General features: G+C 58.2%; 1 protein-coding gene across 21 annotated transcripts in view; it reads left to right on the top strand.

Moving 5' to 3' along the window:
* Window positions 1–19257, top strand: part of NCOR2 (nuclear receptor corepressor 2) — a 243161-nt gene that overhangs the window by 184486 nt on the left and 39418 nt on the right. For 18 of the 21 annotated variants that reach the window (XM_030821637.1, XM_030821636.1, XM_030821653.1 and 15 more), the window contains 4 exons: window positions 4864–5011; window positions 9088–9138; window positions 10319–10907; window positions 19060–19180. In XM_030821637.1, the coding sequence (XP_030677497.1) occupies window positions 4864–5011; window positions 9088–9138; window positions 10319–10907; window positions 19060–19180 (909 nt within the window). The remainder of the gene's footprint in view (window positions 1–4863; window positions 5012–9087; window positions 9139–10318; window positions 10908–19059; window positions 19181–19257) is intronic. The other 3 variants (XM_030821655.1, XM_030821646.1, XM_030821650.1) reach the window with 1 other exon arrangement.

Below are 19257 nucleotides of genomic sequence, written 5' to 3'. Positions count from 1 at the left end.
AAGTGACCTGTGCTCTCTGTGCCTCAGTTTCAAAGGGCTGTTGTGGGAATGCACTGGGTGGCTGCCTACAGAGTGCTTCCAACGCGGCCTAGTAAGGCCCAGGCACTCTGCTAGTGAGAGCTGTGATGGTGCTGGTGGTGGCACACTCACGATTGATTGATTGATTCATTCATTCATCCATTCATTCAAAGAGGCATTCCAGAAGGACGGTGCAGAGCAGGGCTTTGGAGCTTGTGGCTTTGTACCCCAGCTCTGCCGCTTAGTGACTGGGTCCAAGGATACTGGGCTTCACCTCTCCGTGCCTCAGTTTCCACCTCTGTAAAATGGGGATAAAAATGGGACCCAGTCATAGTGCTGTGGAAGAACAAGTGTGTTTCTTTTTGTAAAGGGTGGTGCCTGGTCCTTGGTCAGCCCTCAATAAGCATCCAGTGTTATCTTCACTGTCCATTCAGCAGCCCCATATTGAGCGCCTGCTGTATCCCAGGGAAGCAATGGCAGCTGCCCTGAGGTCAGAGACATGGATGGGGTTTTCCTGCTGGGCTGTGGAGCTGACACTTCGTTAGTGGACCGTGGAGGGAGTGGGGGCTGCATTGAAGGATTCTGAGCTGAGACACAGCCCCCATCCAGGGCTGGACTCAAGGCGGGTCATCCTAGTGTCGATGAAAGTGATTCTGATCTGAATGACACAGTCAAAGCTGATAAAGAAGGTGGCCCTTCTGTCCCCTGACGCTGAAGACTCTGGAGGCGTGGACAGGAGGGGACCCCGAGAACCAGGTTGGGACCTGGATGAGAATGAGTGATTTGGGAGTGTGGTGTCGGTTCTCGCTCCTGGCCGATATGAGGAGCACCCTCATATCGAGGGCTGCAGAAAAAGCAGAGCAGATGCAGGGACCCACCACAGGAAGTGGGGCTCAGGCCAGGCCATCCATCTTGACAGTGGCCATTCTTGGTGCAGTGATGAGCTCCCTGTCGCTGCAGTATGCAAGCAGGTCTCACCAGGAGAGGTGCCGCTGAACCTGGTGACCTCCACCTCCTGCCCCTCCCCTGTGCCTTTCAGTCCCAGGGAGGAGGGCATATCCCAGTGAATCCTAATGCAGTAACAGCCACCTCTGGCTGCTGGCCCAGCCCTGTCTGGAGTACAGGAAGATATGTCACTCTTGGCCAGAGAAGGAAGGAGTGGGGAAGCAGAGGGTCAGTGGGTGTCCCCTCCCGCCTTGCACCAGGCCTGGCCCAAGTGTGGCCGCAGGCGACGTCAGCAGGAAGCAGGATCCGGCGGCCGGGCAGGCGGGGCATGTCCCGGAGTTATGTAACACTTGGCATCAGTGTCTTCTACGAGGTTTCCCTCCCCCTCCTTATGGCCGAAGGTTACCCTTTTCTCCCATCTGTGAATTCAGGCCCCTGGGTCTCGCTTCCACGTTCCTCAATCTCTGTCCACCTCAGCCTTGGCCCAGCCCCGCCTTGTTTTCTGCTGTTAATCTCTTCTACCTGAGGCTGCACAGGACTGCAGAGAGATGGTCCGGCCACGAAATGTTTGAACCTGGCCTGCATTCAAATGTGAGCTCCTCAACTCATGAGCTGTGTGGTCTTGGGCAAGTGTCTTTGCCTCTCTGAGCCATTGTCCCTGTCTATCAGGTTCATTCATCTAAAGACATAGTCACAGAGCATCTGTTCTGTGCCAGACACTGTGCCAGGTATGGTGGGAATACAGCAGAGAACAAAGATCCCAGCCTTTGAGGAGCTGGTGCGAGAGACAGGTTCACACACTCAATTGCAGAATGGAGTCTGAAGATGCTATGAGAAGAATGTAGTATAAAGTGATTGATGGTGGGGGTGGGAGGGATGAGCTAATGATGGAGTGATCAGGGAAAACCTCTCTGATGTCTGAGCTAAGGCCCGAAGGAGGTGAGGAAGTGAGTTATGCAGATATCTGGGGGAAGGGTGTCCAGGCAGAGGAACAGCCAGTGCAGAGGCCCTGTGGCTGGGGCAGCGAGCAGGGAGGGCAGTGTGTTTGTAGCACAGTCCCTGAGGAGGGGAGAGGGGAGAGCAGCTTGGAGAGGCAGGCAGGGTCCAGGGCTGGATCACACAGGGCCATATGGATTGGGGGAGGACTAGGGGATTGTATCCAGGTGTTGGAGAGTTTGAAGCAGGGGGTGGCATGCCCTGATTTGCAGAGCAGCTGTACAGGTCCAATAAATTAATACCAGAAGCCGCTTGGCGCATAGTAGGTGCTTAATAAACGTCAGCCGTAATGATTGATGCTATCACCAGCATCTCCTATACTACACACACCTCCCGATCCCACGGTGCTGGGCCATGTGTGTAAGGATTAACTGTAGCTCCTGGGACTCTCTCTGAGACCCAGCTTTGTGGGGATTCAGGGTGTTGGCACCATCCCCGTCCACTGCCTCAGAGACCCCACCCCGCCCCCCGCAGAGAGACCTTGCACTCCAGGATGGTGGGCTCCACGACCAGGCCGACAGGAGACCCCTGTTCCCTGCGAGACTCTGAGCATCTCCCATGTCCCAGCCACCACCCGGGCAGCTCAGGGCACCCAGCCCTGAGTCTTTCCTGAGCCTCTGTCTGCCAAAAATAGATTCGGGAAGCAGGGGGAGCCCTCGGCCGCAGCCGCAGAACCCACATGCCACCACTTTCTCAGGCCACCACAGGCTCGAACTCTCCTGGGAGAGGCTCAGGATTCGGGGCAGGGCTGGGACTGGGCCCAGGACGTGTGCGGGGTTGCAGAGCTGGGCATCCCTGTGGGCCCTGTGGGCACTGGCAGGGGCAGGGCTGTGGCCCTCTGGCCGACTGTTGGTGACGGAAACCGTGACTAACGGACGAGCAGACGTTTCCCTTTTCCTCCCTGAGTTCCAAGTGGCTGTGCTCAGAGGAACCCTGTTTGCTCAGGAAGAAGGCAGGACAGGAAGTGATCCCACTCCCTGCCTGTGGCTGGGGCTTGGAGCCTGAGACCCCCTCTCCTCCCCTCCATGAGGCCCAGCTCCAGCCTGGCCACGGTGAAGGGCTGGGGTGGGCAGGGCCCACCTGGCATTTGCCCGAGAGCAGGCTGTGTGGTCTGGACGTCAGGCAGCTTTTTCTTGGAATCCGGGTGCACCAGCGCAGAGGGATGTGTGATTCCTCCTGGCTGCCACAAGGAAGTACCACAGACCAGTGGCTTCAAACAACAGAGCTGTATTCTCCTCCAATTCTGGAGGCTAGACGTCTGGAGCCCAAGTGTCCACAGGGCTGTGCTCACGTTCAAGGCTGCAGGGGAGCCTCTTCCATCTTCCAGCGACTGCTGGCAGTTCATGACATTCCTTGGCTTGTAGCTGCATCCCGCCCCATGTGCCTCCACTGCCACAGGGCCTTCGTGTCCCTAAATCCGTGTTTCCCTCTTCTTCCAAGGCTGTCAGTCCTGTTGGATTTAGGGCCCACCCCACTCCAGTGTGGCATCATCTTAACTAATGACATCTGCAGGATCCTGTTTCTAAATAAGGTCTGAGGTTCCAGGTTGATGTGAACTTTGAGGGACACCATTCAACCCAGTACAGGGCTCTTGGCTGAGAGCTGTGGGTACCTCCAGGTGTGGCAGAGGGCCCACCTCTTTCTCAGCAACCCCAGAGGGATCAGGCTGCCGCCCCTCCTGTCACACCAGGCTGTGGTGGGCACCCTCCAGTGTCTTTCCAGTCCCCCTGGGAGTCCCCAGTCGCTTCGAGATGCGGCCTCCACGATGCCCCTGCTCTCTGCGTCTATGCGTTCAAGCCCACGAAGGCTGGCCTTTCACAGTTGCCCAGCAAGTCAGTCAACAAATGCTTTCTGAGCCTCTGCCTGGCTCAGCATGGGGACAAAGAGACACCCACTGCAGTGAGCTACAAAGACGAGCAGTTTGATGATGGTGCCTAAGCTGGGGGAAGAAGGGTGGGCTCTGTGTGTGAGGAGCTGGGGGAAGAAGGGTGGGCTCTGTGTGTGAGGAGCTGGGGTTCCCAAGAGCAGGGCGTGGCGCGGGGAAAGTGGAGGCCCCACGATGCGGGCTTCTTTCCATTCCTGGACACACCCGGCATGTTCCCCACACGGGGGTCTTTGCACCTGTGACTCCCTGCACCTGCCACTCTCGTCCAGAGCCTGGCCTGGCCCATTCCCTCCACCATCAAATCTTAACTCAAATGTCACTTCCTTGCAGAAGTCCTTCCAGACTGTTCTGTCCAGAGGAGCCCCTGCCCTTGTGCTCCTTGTCCCACCCTGTTTCACCCGCACGACCCTCTGACCCTCTGAGTACTGCTTCTGTGTGAGGAGCACGTTGCTGATCTCCCCAACAGCAGGGCAGCCTCCAAGGGCAGGACCTTGTCTACCCCGTGCCTTGTGTCCTCACAGCCCTGGTATGCAGAGCCGGGCACACAGTAGGTGTTCTGTAAAGGTTCAGGGAATGAAACGCGAGCTTCCCAAGCTGGCCTGTCCCCCGGGGACAGGTGAGACTTGCGTAGCAAGGAAAAGCTTCCTGTATTCATTCACTCCACGTGTGGTGATGAAGCTGACAGGGTGTCCCCAGGAGGTGTGGTCACTCGCTCTGACTAGGATAGTCCTGGGCAATGTCAGGCAGGTTCCCTCGCACTCAGGAAGGATGTCAAGGTGGCTGAGGGGCCAGCCTGTACCCAGAGAGTATCTGGGGCTCAATGGAAGAATAAAGCCTCCAGTAAAAATAAACCCTGGCACGCTTGGCTGCCGAGGTGGGGTGTGAGGGGGACGGTCACCCTCATTGCCTCATGGCCGGGATCACTGCCCTTTGCACCTGTGGTGCGGCCCCAGGCATGGGGAGTCCCCGAGCTGACAGCCCAGGCCCCAGTCCTGATCTGCTGCTTCCCTGTGTCCCAGGAGAAGGAGAGGAACGCACGGAGGAAGAAGAAGAAAGCCCCGGCGGCGGCCAGCGAGGAGGCTGCGTTCCCGCCCGTAGTGGAGGATGAGGAGATGGAGGCGTCGGGCGTGAGCGGAAACGAGGAGGAGATGGTGGAAGAGGCCGAAGGTGAGGGCTGGCGCGGCTTGGTGGTGGCTGGCAGCTGTGGGTCTGAGCTCTGAGGGAGGGCATGGCGGGAACTGACCCTGTCAGCCTCCTCTCCCCTGAGTCATCTGGGTCCTTCTTAGAAGGGGCCTCGACTCCCTGGAAGGGGCGGGCCTGACTTGCCAGAAACTCACCCGTAATGGGCACAAGGATGATGGCCACAATACTGAGAATAATTAGCTTCTCTGGGAGCCCCAAGCCTCACTCAGCCCTTCTGACGCCCATGAGTTCAGTCTTATGCTTGGGTGATGGGATGTCCAGGCCAGCCCTGTGGGTGCCTGCTGTCTTTCACCCCATCCGGTGTCACAGTTTAGAAAAAAATTTACTTTGGAAAAGTTTTTTGTTGTTGTTGTTGTTTTTTTGAAATGGAGTCTTGCTCTGTCGCCCAGGCTGGAGTGCAGTGGCACAATCTCGGCTCACTGCAAGCTCCGCCTCCCAGGTTCACGCCATTCTCCTGCCTCAGCCTCCGGAGTAGCTGGGACTACAGGCGCCCGCCACCACACCCGGTTAATTTTTTTGTATTTTTAGTAGAGACAAGGTTTCACCGTGGTCTTGATCTCCTGACCTCGTGATCCACCCGCCTCGGCCTCCCAGAGTGCTGGGATTACAAGCGTGAGCCACCGCGCCTGGCCTGGAAAAGTTTTTTGTTTTTTTTTTTGAGACGGAGTCTTGCTCTGTCGCCCAGGCTGGAGTGCAGTGACATGATCACGGCTCACTGTAACCTCTGCCTCTCAGGTTCAAGCAATTCTCCTGCCTCAGCCTCCTGAGTAGCTGGGATTAGAGGCACCCGCCGCCACACCCGGCTAATTTTTGCATTTTTAGTAGAGATGGGGTTTCGCCGTGTTGGTCAGGCTGGTCTCAAACGCCTGACCTCAGGTGATCTGCCCACCTTGGCCTCCCAAAGTGCTGGAATTACAGGTGTGAGTCACCACACCAGGCCCGAAAATTGTTTTTTGACCAGAACTCTTTTACAAGGTAACCAGTATAAATAGAACCTATGTGTCAGTCGGTAAATATTGTAAAAGTTATATAGTTATTTTCAGTGCCTCCTTTTACTCCTAAGTGTCCCTATTTGGGTGATAAATAATTCCGTCCCCTTCTTTGGTGTCCCTGTTTTCTATGTGGGGAAACTGAGGCTCGAGCACTCAAAGGTCCAGGCCTAGGTGCCCCAGGTACCACAGAGTGTGTCGTTTGCACCAGCTGTAGACTAGACAAATGCCCCACCAGGTGAGTGCTGCTGAAGAGAGGGCGTAAAGCCATCGTGTGCGTGGTGCTGGCAGGTCCCCCCCAGTCCCCTCAAATGGAGGGCTGTGAACACATGAGCTGTGTGTTGTCCAGGGCTCCGGAGAACACACGGTCAACTTTGTTATCAGTGGTTATAGACCCGGGAACTGAACACGGGCTGCCCACACCTGGCCCCGCACTCGGTCACGAGTTCATCCACCTTCGACCCCCACCCTGTGCCTCTTTTTCCCTGTCAAAGAGGAAGCTGGGGGTCTAGACTGCTCCCCCTGTGGCATGACCGAAGGCCCCTGGAGGACCCCAGCCCTTCTCTGCTGAGTGTCCCTACTCTCCTTTCTGACTCTGAAGGAGAAGCAAGCAGCCCAGCGGAGCCCAAGTCCTTGGTGAATTCAACCCTCCTTCCTCCTGCCCCGTCTGGGGTCCTTCTTCTTGTTCCTGTCCTCCCTCCCTCTCTGCCTTTGAACGCCCTGGCTTCTCCCTGGCAGAAGGTGCAAGTCACCTCTTGGTTCCATAAGCCCAGCCTGCAGATAAATCCAGGCTCCTCCAGCCCGCAGTGTTTCACCAGCCCGAATCCCCGCTCCTGGCTGGAAATGGGCAACTGGGCCCTTGGGTGACTGTCATCTCAAGTTGGGGGTGGGTCAGGGACACTGAGTCTGGCCTCCCCACCAGCTTTGGGTCTCTCTGACCCAAGTTGGCCAGAGGCCTGGCCAGTGTCTGATAGAAGGAAGGCCTGGGCCACGAGTCCCTTGGGTCATCCCATTTTGGGTCCTGGGTCTGTAGCCAGGACAAGAGAAGACCCTGGGAGCAGAAACCCAGTCCCCTCTGTAAATATCCCTCCAGTGTCTGAATGGGCAGGATGCAGGCTTGGTGGGAGCATTTTAAGAAGCCAAGCTGTGGCCACACATTAAAACCGGAGCAGATGCTGCCCAGGGCTGTGTGGTAATGACCCCCGCATCGCTTGCAGAGCTTACGTAGCCCCGAAGGGATGGGGAGGGGCATGCTCTGCTGGGTGGGGGAGGAGGGAGGGCTGAGGTGGCTGGAGCTGAGGCTTCTGTGACAACACGGTGGTCTTCCGTGGCTGCTCTGAGAGATTGGGGACGGCAGGTCAGAGGCCCTGATTAAGCCTCCTGGTGCCCAGGGTGTTACCCCATCTTAAGGACGAGGAGACTGAGGCCAGGGGAGAGGAGAACCCCTCCCATGGGGTGTCCCAGCACATAGCCGGTAGGCTCGGGGTCTGCCAGCCCAGCCAGCGCACACTGCGTGACCTGTCTCTTGTGCTCAGGATGGGGAGGTGAGGCAGGTGCTGGGTTGGAGCCTGAGATTGCCCTGCCTGAATCTCACCGGAGACCCAGCCAGCCCCAGTGGCACTGCAGGCCCTTCCCCGGGGGCGGTGGAAAGCGCCTTGTTGCATCTGGGCTGGAAATACAGCAGCGCAGGGCTGGGAGTGATACCCTGACCCAGTGGTTTCTCAAGTAATAATAATAATATCCTCATAGTGAACGAAGCAGTGCTGTTCTCCACATTTTACAGATGGGGAGACTGAGGCATAGCGGGGTTATCCAAGGCACATTTGGTGACTGGGGTTCAAACCCAGGCAGCCTGGTACTGGGGACCTCCAGGCAGAAAGGAAAGGAGGCCATCTGGTGGTGTGTTTTTATTTTTTATTTTTGGTGGGTTTTTTGTCGCTCTTGTTAAGCACCTACTGTGTGTCAGGCGCTGCACAAAGCACTTCACCTGGATTCTAGGGCAGCGGTGGCAGGGTGTTCCCTGGGATTTATTAGAAGTACTGATTCTTGGGCCCCAGTCCACACATACTGAATCAGAAACCTTTGGGGCATAGCGCAGCCACCTGCATTGTCACAAGCCCTTGGAGTGCTTCTCATGCAGGCTCCTGCCCCAGACCCTCTCGATAACCGTGAGACGGAGGTGTTAACTGTCCATTTTGTAGATGAACAAACTGAGACCCAGAGGTTTCATCCCTGGTCCTGGGGCCCTCAGCGTTGGCCTCCCAACGTCCCGTACTCTAACTGTGGAAGGAAGGGAATGACATTGCTGAAGTCACCAGGCAGAGGAAGACCAGGGGTTAGGGACACAGGAAGCTGGGCTCAGTGCTCTCCCCTCCACAGCGTGGCCTTGGGCAAGCTGATTAATCTGTCTGCCTCCATTTCCTCATCTGCACATGAGAGTTGATGGTCCCAGTCTTAGAGGTCTTAAAGGAGTCGTGTGAAGAAGTCGGCACGGAGCCTGGCCTGCACGCAGCCAGCGTTGCTGTCATTGCTATTGTTTCTAAAAAGGGTGGCCTCTGCTCTGGGTCCTGAAGGGAGGTGAGAAGCAGGAGAGACTGGGGGATTGGTGGGGGGCAATGAAGGCTGAAGAGGCCCCAGCAGCCCCAAAAGCCTCTCCCTGCAACCTTTCTCACCCCTGAGGTCAGCACCTCCCACTCCAGGCATCCTGGGAGCCTGGTTCCACCAGGAGGCTGATGACTTAGGGCAAGGACACCCAGAGTGGCTGAAGCTCACTTTTCACCCTGAACAACCCCATTATTGGCTGGCCTTGAACAGGCCACTGGACCAGCCTGTGCAGGGCTATTGCGGGTCACCTGTGGCCGCTGGCCAGAGCCCAGAGGGAGAGGGCTCATCGGTCCAAGGAGAAGGGCAGTCGGGGCAGGAGAGCGAGCAGCAGCGAGGCCTCACTGCTGTGCACCGGGCTTCAGGCCCCTCTTGGCCACGTTGCCTCCTCCCTCCCCTCCCACTACTTGGTGCCTCCTCACTTCTAACTCTTCTCTGACTTCCTTCCAGCCTTACATGCCTCTGGGAATGAGGTGCCCAGAGGGGAATGCAGTGGCCCAGGTACGAATGTGGCCGGCTGGCCTGGGGGGTAGGGCCGGGCCGGGGCGGGCATCCCGAGGTCCCCGGTCCTCCACAAGGAACCCTGCTTCTGAGCACATGCCTCTTTCTGTGAGTGCCACCGTTTGTGCTCTGCGGCCTCTGGGCTTCCTTCCCAGCACAGTGGCTGTTCCCCATGCTGGTCCCGGGCTCACTCCAGCAGACCAGTTTCCTGTTTCCACTGCTTTGCTGATTTTCACTGGTACACTTGGGTCTCCGACTGGGTTTGATTTCCTGATAGCAAATGCAGGGATTTTCAAGTATCCCCATTTTACAGGAAATGGGGGACATTGAGACTCAAAGAAGAGCCTGGTGTGGGTTTGGGGGCTAGAGAGCCAGGAATGCGGCTGGGGTCTCCTCACCATCCTTGGGTGCATGCTTTCATCCTGCCACTCTGTCAACACAGATTGCGCTCCTGCTGTGTAAAACCCATGCCGAGGCCGTTGGTGTGGGCTGTGCCCCGGGGACCCTGCACACGCACTGGCCTCGTTGTCCACTGTGCCTGGGGCCCCTGCGCACGCACTGGCCTCATTGTCCACTGTGCCTGGGGCCCCTGCACGCACACTGAGCGCATTCTACACTGTCATGTGATGATGATGGTGGTGATGATGGTGCAGCAGCAAGCAGTCACCAGGCAGCTGCCCTTGCCATCACAATCGCTGGCTTCTCCTCCCTGTGAGATGGGAACTATTGTTCTCCCATTCTACAGATGGGAAAACTGAGGCCCAGGAGGTAACCTGAGTTTCCCATGGCACACAGCCAGTGCGGGGCAGAGCCGGGGTTAGAGCTCAGATGAGAACACGGAGACCCCCAGGACGAAGGCCTCTGCCCACGCCCGCCCTCAGGCTGGCTCCATCTGTCAGGGGTGCTGACCACCAGGAGGTCCTGGGGTTGGGAATTAACCAGGTTATGCCAGCAGGGTCAGACCGGGAGAAAGGTGGCCAGGGAAGGGCAGCAGCTGTGGGTAGGGGCCTGGCCAGGGGCGGGGCTCCAGGCAGGGGCCCAGGTGTATAGGAGCCTCGGGGCTGTTTTGGCATCAGGCAACAGAGTGGCCTCATCCCGAGGGTCAGGGCCAGGGCCACGCATCTCTTCTGGAGCCCCCATCAGACCCTGCTCATCCCCTCTTCCTTCTCACCCCGCACAGCCACTGTCAACAACAGCTCAGACACCGAGAGCATCCCCTCTCCTCGAGCTGAGGCCGCCAAGGACACAGGGCAGAATGGGCCCAAGCCCCCAGCCGCCCTGGGCACCGACGGGCCACCCCCAGAGCCACCCACCCCACCGCCAGAGGACATCCCAGCCCCCACTGAGCCCACCCCGGCCTCTGAAGCCACCGGAGCCCCTACGCCCCCACCAGCACCCCCATCGCCCTCTGCATCCCCTCCTGTGGTCCCCAAGGAGGAGAAGGAGGAGGAGACCGCAGTGGCGCCCCCAGTGGAGGAGGGGGAGGAGCAGAAGCCCCCCGCGGCTGAGGAGCTGGCAGTGGACACAGGGAAGGCGGAGGAGCCCGTCAAGAGCGAGGGCACGGAGGAAGCCGAGGAGGGGCCGGCTAAGGGCAAGGACACGGAGGCCGCTGAGGTCACAGCTGAGGGGGCACTCAAGGCAGAGAAGAAGGAGGGCGGGAGCGGCAGGGCCACCACAGCCAAGGGCTCGGGCGCCCCCCAGGACAGCGACTCCAGTGCCACCTGCAGTGCAGACGAGGTGGATGAGCCCGAGGGCGGCGACAAGAACCGGTGAGTGGGCGCCAGGCAGCCCTAACCTTGGCTTTTGTCTGCAGACACTGAGCAGCGACTACCTACTTAGACAGCCGCACCCAGTCTGGCTCTGCCTGCTTTGGGGGAGCCCGAGGTGTGGTTAGGGAGGCAGACTTGGCGTAGAGTCCAGGCATGGGAAATGCAGGCTGGGAAGGGGCGGAGGTGTGGCTGGGAGGACCTCCCCAGGAGGTGACATCCAAGCTGAGACCCGGATGGAGGAGGCAGCCCTGGGCAGCGTTAGGGAGAGAGTGTGCCAGGCAGCCTGCTTGCTTCCTAGGGCCGCCCTCACAAGTAGCTCGAGCCAGGTGGCTTGAAACAAATACAGTCCTGGAGGCCAGGAGCTTGGGGGCACTATGCAGGCCGAGACGCATCCTCTGAGCCTCTGGGCAGATCCATCCCACCTCTGCCAGCTCCTGGCTGCTGCTGGCGGTCGTGATTGCTGGCACGCCACTCTGTCTTTGCCTCTGCTGTCACATGACCTTTGCCCTGTGCATCTCTGTGTCCACATTTTCTTCTAAGAACACCAGGCATTGGATGAGCAGCTGTCCTAATCTAGTGCAGCTTCATCTTAACTTGATTATATCAGCAAACAGCCTATTTCCAAATAAGGTCACATTCACAGAGACCCTGGGTTAGGACTTGAATATACCTTCTTTGGGGGGACACAGTTCTACCTTCAGTGTGGCGGGAACAGCAAGTGCAAAGGCCCAAGGTGGGAATGAGCTTGGTGGATTCAGGTGCCAAAGGGTGGCTCAGGGAGGGGGCAGCCTGGTGGTGTGGGGTGGGCAGCCTGGCAGGACGGGGGACAGCTCTCATGGGAGTGGGGGCACTGAGTCACGCCCTGGCAGGTGGGGGCTGCATTTTGTTCTCAGGGCAGTGAGAAGGCCTTTACGAGCCTCTCCTAAGAGAGCCAGATGTGATTTACCCATGAAGCCATGTGGGGGATTTGCTGGGAGTGAGAGGCACAGTCAGGAGGCAGCTGCAAGTGCCCTGGGGCCGGTGGTGGAGATACGAGCATGGTGGCCATGGGGATGGGGAAAAGCCACAGGTTCAACATGTTTTTGGTGGTTCATCTCCCGTCAGCCGAGGGTCCAGGGCTCAGGATCACAGGTGATCACCTTGGATCACCTTGGATCACAGGTGCAGAGGTTCCCTTTGCAAATTCCTCTCCAGCTGGGATGGCCTGGAAGAACCCAGTGCCGTCCTGTTTGGGTGCTGATGTCTCTGAGGTATGTTCTTTCCTTTCTGGCCTCCGTCTTTGCTCCTGGCCTGGGTGACCCCACATCCCTGAGAATGCCGCCTTTTACCCATTTTCAGCACAGATGCTTTGGGCCTCAAGGCCTCCAGCCCAGAACCAAAGATGGCTACCCAAGTTAGGGCCAATCTCTGGTGGCAGAGGGCAGACCCGCAGAGACTGCGTCCTGCTCACATCTGGACGGCTGGAGGAATTGTTTTCTGGTGGGGCAGGCGGGCCATTTTATTTTGACTACAGCGTGGTCTGTTTTCTCCCCTCCCAAGTCCCTTGGAATGGTCCTGGGCAGAGCGATCGAGGGAGGAAAATCGGACCCGCGGGGTCATGCGGGGGCACTTGTCTCTGCCCTGGGGTTCACCCTGGACCATGTTAAAGGGGGAAGTCCTAGGACATTCCAGGAACTGAGGTTCACCCGGATCTCTGTAGGTTCCACAAAACAAAATCTCGGGGTCCCCGGGAATCACTGCCGACAGGAACCGCGCCCGTGTGTGAGAAGTGGATGGCCTGACCCGGACCCTGTGATGAGCAAAGGCCTGGCCTGCGGGTTTCTGAGGGCACCGAACCCCTGAGCTTCTTGCCCGACAGTCCCAGCTTGGAAAACAGTGCTCATGGTGTGGCTGGGTCTGCCCTAGAGGCAGGCAGCCAGGGCCATTGTGCCTGGGTAGCGAGGTCAGGGCAGACGGCTCCCCACCCCGCTCCTGCTGGCTGTGGGGACAGTTGTGGAAACACATGTTTCTGCCTTTGCAGGGGGAGCGCTGAGGTCACGGGGCAGCCCCACTGATAAGCTGCCTCCCAGAGTCTGTGTTTTGGGTCCATGTGGCCGGCCCCGGGCTGGGGAGCCGGGGCATCAGCTTGCATCCTGTCCGTCCCCAGAACGTTCAGGCTACGCCTGAGGTCCCGCAGGGCACTTGCAGCCTCCCGTCCTCTCCCCTGCAGCCCCACACAGGGCCGTGTCCTCCCTCCCCCAGCTGGGCCTAGCGTGCATCCACCCCTTGCCCAGTGTCCAGCACACAGCCCCTGGGGTGCAGGAGTCCTCGGCTGGGAGTCAGGACACCTGGTTTGTCCCGCCCTGTGCAACTAGGCCCAGGCCCCCGCCCTTGGGGCCTGCTTTGCCCTCTCAGTGAACGAGGCTGGACTCTGGCCAGCCTGCTGACCTCGTCCTGGCCGGCAGCCCGCCAACCCTCCCTCTGCTGGCCACGACTGCGCAGGGCCGGGCAGACGCTGGAGGATGCGGACAAGATGCGTCAGCCTAGGCCCCGGCAGCCAGGGCCTCCCGGGAAGGGCTGGCGGGACGGGTGGGCCCCCCAGGCGACCCCTGCTCCTGGCTGCCCGCCCAGTATCATCCCTCCTGCCTGGCAGCTCCAGTGGGGGAGCTCTGTGTTCCTGGATGGACGCAAGATGACTCGTCTGGCCCCCGCCCGGGTGCCTTTGGGAGAGAGAAAATCACATTCTCCTTCGGCCGCTGGCGCTTTCTTCGAGGTGCCCCTGCCTGGGTGTTTTCCTGGCAGACAACCAGAGATAGTGGCTTCGATTGCAAAACCCCAAGCCTGCCTGCCCTCCCCTGTCTTACTCTTCAGAGAAGGTGCCTGGATACTTTTCTGGCAGGGCCTGGCCTTGGGAGTCCCCTCCCCCAAGCCTCAGTTTTCTCATCTGTAAGGTGGGCATGGATGGCTTATTGCAAGAATAACTCAGTTAATGCCGGGCCACAGTGGGTGCTCAGTCAGGGATTAGCTGCCCTCCTTTGGATCTGCTTTGGGACACCCCCCAGAGGTCACCCCAAGAGGGAGCTGGAGTGCAGCTCCTTCAGCTGTCCCTCTGGCATTTTGGAAGATCATAACTGCAATTTCACCTTTGTTACTTTATTCTGCAAGTGACTGATGGCACCAGCATGCGCCAGGCGCCGGGGGTGCTGGAAACTGCATAGATGAGGCCCTGACTCCAGGCGCTTATATTCTAGTGAGGGCGTGGAGAAGGAAACCATTGTTTATGGGATGAGTGGGTGATGGGGAGTGGGGGAGAGTGGACTGGTCAGGCGGGGAGGGCCTCTGGGGAGGTGACATTGGAGGGCAATGAGAGCCTTAGTGTGAGGGAAAGCCAGACCCCCTGGGAACCACCAGTGCAAAGGCCCTGTGGCCGCATGAGCGTATGTCCAGTGGACAGCAGAGAGGCCTCTAGCAGGGAGTAGAGTGGAGTGAGCAGCCCAGGGAAGAGAGGGTGGAGAGGTCAGAGAGGTGGGTAGGCCCCACGGGTGGGAGTGACGGGTCAGGGTTTATCTTGGGGCCTTGGAAAGGCAAGGGATGCCTGTTCACAAACCAGCCCTCCCTCTCCCTCCCAGCCCTAGGATGGTGGCAAGGATCGTCCCAGCTTGATGACCATGGGGAAACTGAGGCAAGGGCTGGGTGGAGAGGGGATGTACTGTTGCAGGCCCAGCATGTTCCTGATGAATGGCCCCAGGCCCTTGTTCCCCTTCTCGTGCCCCCCTCCCCCACTGGCCTTCCTGAGTGGGAAGGAAAACGACAGTGAGGAGAAGGTGGCCCGACCCACTCGGCCCCACGTGCTGGTCACCAGCATCCCCACGCCCACCCGTGGACGGCCTTGAAGCTTTCGTCTCCACTCGCCAGATTGAGAAACCAAGGCACAGTTGGCTAAGTCACATGGTCAAAGAGGGGATCCGAGCCTTTGCTCGCAACTGCAGGGCTGGGTAGGCAGGGCAGGGCCCCTCCCGGACACATGCTGCGTGCCAGGCCCTGAGAGTCCCCACCCCACCCAGGCCTCCAGAAAGGAAAATAGAAGTGGCTGCCTTCTAAGAAAACAAAGGAGAGAGGCCGGGCGCGGTGGCTCATGCCTGTAATCCCAGCACTTTGTGAAGCCAAGGTGGGTGGATCATTTGAGGTCAAGAGTTCAAGACCAGCCTGACCAACATGGAAAGCATGTCTCCGTTAAAATACAAAAAAAATTAGCCAGGTATGGTGGCACGTGCCTGTAATCCCAGCTACTAGGGAGGCTGAGGCAGGAGGATCACTTGAGCCCAGGAAGCAGAGCTTGCAGTGAGCCAAGATTGTGCCACTGCACTCCAGCCTGGGCAACAGAGCAAGACTCTGTCTCCAAAAAAATAATATATAAAATAAAGAAGGGAGAGTGGAGGGTGGGGAGAGCCAGCCAGGAGGGCTTCTGGAGGCGGCGCTCCTCCAGCATGGCTACGGGACAAGGGGCGGTCGGATGGACCCTGAGCTCCGAGCGTTTGCCACCTTCCTCCTCCACTATTGGTGGCCGCTCCCTCTGGGAGCTTAGGACTCTCATTCTCCTTGAGAACTTGAACCCAGCCCTTGTGTTGGCTGCTGCCTTCTTTACCATGAGAGAGCTCTGGCTGGGATCAGAAGACCTCTTATAAACTATAAAGTGCTACCTCCATGACCACGGTCCCCACTTGCTCTGGGGGCTCAAGAAAGAGGGGTCTGGGCCTCTTTGTGTGCCCCCCAGAGGGTACCTGCTGAGAGCCTCTGGGCAGCAGCCCCTGCCCCCGCTCACCCCCTGCCAATCTGACTGCCCACCCCCTACTAGGTGAGGGGCCACAGGGAAACCAAGGCACAGGGGGCACTCAGGCCCCACGTAGAAAACCCAAGCTCTTGGACAGACTGCATGGGACAGTGGCGCCTCATGTTTTGTGTGTGTAATAACATCATATTTTTTATCTCTGTAGAATTATCTTTACACATATACAAACGTTTGCATTTCAACCTTAAAATTTATATTTTATTTTTCCATTTGTACACACATATAAAAATACTATTTTTACTGTTCATAGAGAAAATGCAGCTGATACGTCGAACCCTTTATTTTATGGCTAGCATATAGTATGGTCTTCATTTCATTTTGTAACAGAGTTATTAAGATATCATTCATATAGCATACATTTCACCATTGAAAGCGTATTATTTAGGCCAGGCACGGTGGCACACACCTGCAGTCCTAGCCCTTTGAGTGGCTAAGGCAGGAGGATAGCTTGAGCCCAGGAGTTCAAGACTAGCGTGGGCAACATAGAGAAACTTTGGCTCTACCAAAAAAAAAAAAAAAAAAAAAGCAAAAATCAGTCAGGCATGGTGATGTGTGCCTTTAGCCTCAGCAATTCCGGAGGCTGAGGTGGGAGGATTGCATGAGCCCAGGAGGTCGAGGCTGCAGTGAGATTGCAGCACTGCACTCCAGCCTGGGTGACATAGCAAGACCCTGTCTCAAAAAAAAAAATGTGTATCATTCAGTTTTTCTTAGTATATTCAGTGTTATACTAAGAAAGAAACCCTATGCCCATCACTAGTCACCCCCATCCTCCCTCCTCCCAGCCCTGGCACCCACTCATCTCCTTTCTGTCTGGATGGATTGGCCCGTTCTGGACTTTTCACAGGAACGGAATCTACACTAGAGGCCTTCTGTGACTAGCTTGTTTCACGCGCGTCATGTCTTCAGGGTCCACCCACGTCATAGCTCGTGTCAGAGCCTCATGCCTTTTGATGGCCACGTGTTCCATTGTGCGGACAGGGCACGCTTTGTCTCCGTGTTCGTCTCTTGGTGGATGTCGGGTTGTCTCTGCCTTCTGGCTGTGGTGGGCTGGGCGGTGCTGCAGTGATGGGCGCGTGCAGGTTTCTGCGTAGACATTTGCTCTCATTTGCCTGGTGTGTGCCTAGGAGTGGAGGTGCTGGGTTTAGGGCAATGAGGGCTCACCGACTGCTTTCCAAAGTGGCTGGGGAATTCTGTCTTAAATTTAAGCTTGCAAGTGCGAGCTGGTTGAAATGGATGGTGATAGATAAAACTGCGGGGAGGGACATGGGGGTGGTGGCAGTTGAAGCCGCAGGTGGAGAATGTTGGGACAGGTGATACCGTCTGTGTTTGGACCTGGGTTAGGGTACCTTGTCCTGAGGATGGCGGGGAGAGCATGGCTGGGCCCAGGTCCAGGGAGTGAGGCATGGCAGCAGCCAAAGAAGAGGCTTTAGGTGGTCCTGGGAGATCAAGCAGGGTCAGGACAAGTGGAGGGAGGGGAGGGAGGAGAGTGGGCCGGCGGTGGGGGCGGTGGAGGTGCATGCAGAAGTCAGGGTGACCTTCCTCGTCTGGCCCCCGTCTGTGCGCCATGGGCAGCCTAAGCAGGCGTCACCAAGTCTGTGTCTGCTCTCCCTGCTCAGCTGAGCGTGTGGCAGATGCAGGCAGCAGGCTGGTACCGGCAGGACAGGCCGGTCACATGCCAGTGGCCCCATGGTCCTGCTATGGCAGAGATTGAAGAGGGGACTGCCGGCAGGGGCCTCAGCACCCTGGGCATCTGCCCTGCTCATCTGCAGGAAGGAGATGGGTGCCTCTGGGCGCCAGGCATCCCGCATCGGCAGCTGGGGAGTGGGCTGTTGTCACAGCTCTCACCTCGAGGCCAGTAGGCTGTGACTTATAGTCTGCATAGGACATCATCACTGTGGTCACGGCACAGAGTAGGGGCTGTGCTGACAGGACCTGCCGGCTTCTGGCACCCAGGAGTTTTGCCCTCTGGCTGAATTCCAGGCCTGTGGCTGCTGCCCTCACGCCTGCCATGTGGTCATTTCACTAGCTCGGAAGACCTAGGACAGAGACTGGGTTCTGCATCACCTCCAAATACACCCAAATGCAGGCCGGGCTGCTTCCATACCCCCAAACGCAGGCCGGGCCACCTCCATACCCCCAAACATAGGCTGGGCCACCTCCATACCCGCAGACGCAGGCCGGGCCACCTCCATACCTGCATACGCAGTCCAGGCTGCCTCCAAATACCCCCAAACTCAGGCCAGGCTGCCTCTATACCCCCAAATGCAGGCCAGGCTGCTTTATGCCTAGCAAATGCAGGCTGCAGGAGGGAGTCAAGAACTGGGCAGTCCGGGGCAGCCACACTGGGCAGGTGAAGGGTTCTTAGGCTGGAGTAGATCCAGTTCCTGCCCTCAGAGACCTCATACCAACTGGGGAGCCAGATGGGGATTATGGCAGGTGCTATGCCCAGTGTTGGGGCCTTAGAAATCCTGGAAGGCTTCCTGAAGGAAGCGGCACCCACTGAGCAGCTTGGGAGCCACACCCCCAAATGCATGCTCTGCTAGGCACCGTGCGCCCTGTGTCGGCCTCTGGTTGTGCATCTCAGTAGCAGACAGAGGAAGGAACTGTCACTGTGGCTGATTGGTAGACAGTGGGCACGCCCTGCCTGCCCCTCCACACAAAGTCTGTGGCCTGGGCCCTTGTTATCATGTCCTCGTCCTTCGTGGATAGTGTGTGGGAGAGATTCCAGGAAGTGGGTGCAGCTCCCCCACTCCTGCCTCCGGTAACCGGAGCTCATTCAGCTCCATGCCCACTGTCTTGCCCTGGCACCTGAGCCTCTCAGATTCAAGTGATGAGGAATCTCTTGGTGAATCTCTTCATTTCTCTGTCCCTGAATCGGGCTGATTCTTTGGCTTTCTGGCAGCTTCTGAAGGGCTCCGTGTGGTGTGGGCCCCAGGTCTGGGCTTCTCTGGGATTTTCCTTGCCTGGGGCTGTCTTTGGGGATGTTTGATCCCAGCCTGGGCCTCTAGCACTGCCCGGCTGGCCTCTAGGCTGGGGTGGGAGGCTGGCTTGGTCCCTGATGGGGCCTGCAAGAACCAGGGGAGCGAGTGAGGAGGCACCTGTCTGCCCACTCATGCCTCCCCTCCCCTGGCCCCAAATCTTGGTCTGTTTTCCCAAGAGAAACCGTTGACATTATCTGGGTGACCTGCACAGTCGCCTCGTGTCTCAGGGCCTCAGCCTCGTCCCCAGGGCTTGAGACAGGAGAGGCCGTCAAAACCGGGCAGCCCCCCACCCTGGGAGAGTCCGGCTGTGGGCCCCCAGCTGATGGTGCTCGTGTGCCCGCAGGCTGCTGTCCCCAAGGCCCAGCCTCCTCACCCCGACTGGTGACCCCCGGGCCAATGCCTCGCCCCAGAAGCCGCTGGACCTGAAGCAGCTGAAGCAGCGAGCAGCTGCCATCCCCCCCATCGTGAGTGCCCGTCCCCAGAGCCCCACAGAGTCCACCCTGACCTTGACTTTCCCATTCATCGAGACAGAGAATCCCAC

The sequence above is a fragment of the Nomascus leucogenys genome, chromosome 10 (genome assembly GCF_006542625.1).
Source record: "Nomascus leucogenys isolate Asia chromosome 10, Asia_NLE_v1, whole genome shotgun sequence".
In the NCBI taxonomy this organism is placed as follows: Eukaryota; Metazoa; Chordata; class Mammalia; order Primates; family Hylobatidae; genus Nomascus; species Nomascus leucogenys.
Note: the sequence above shows the minus strand (reverse complement) of the source record. Positions and strands in the feature narration are given on the sequence as shown.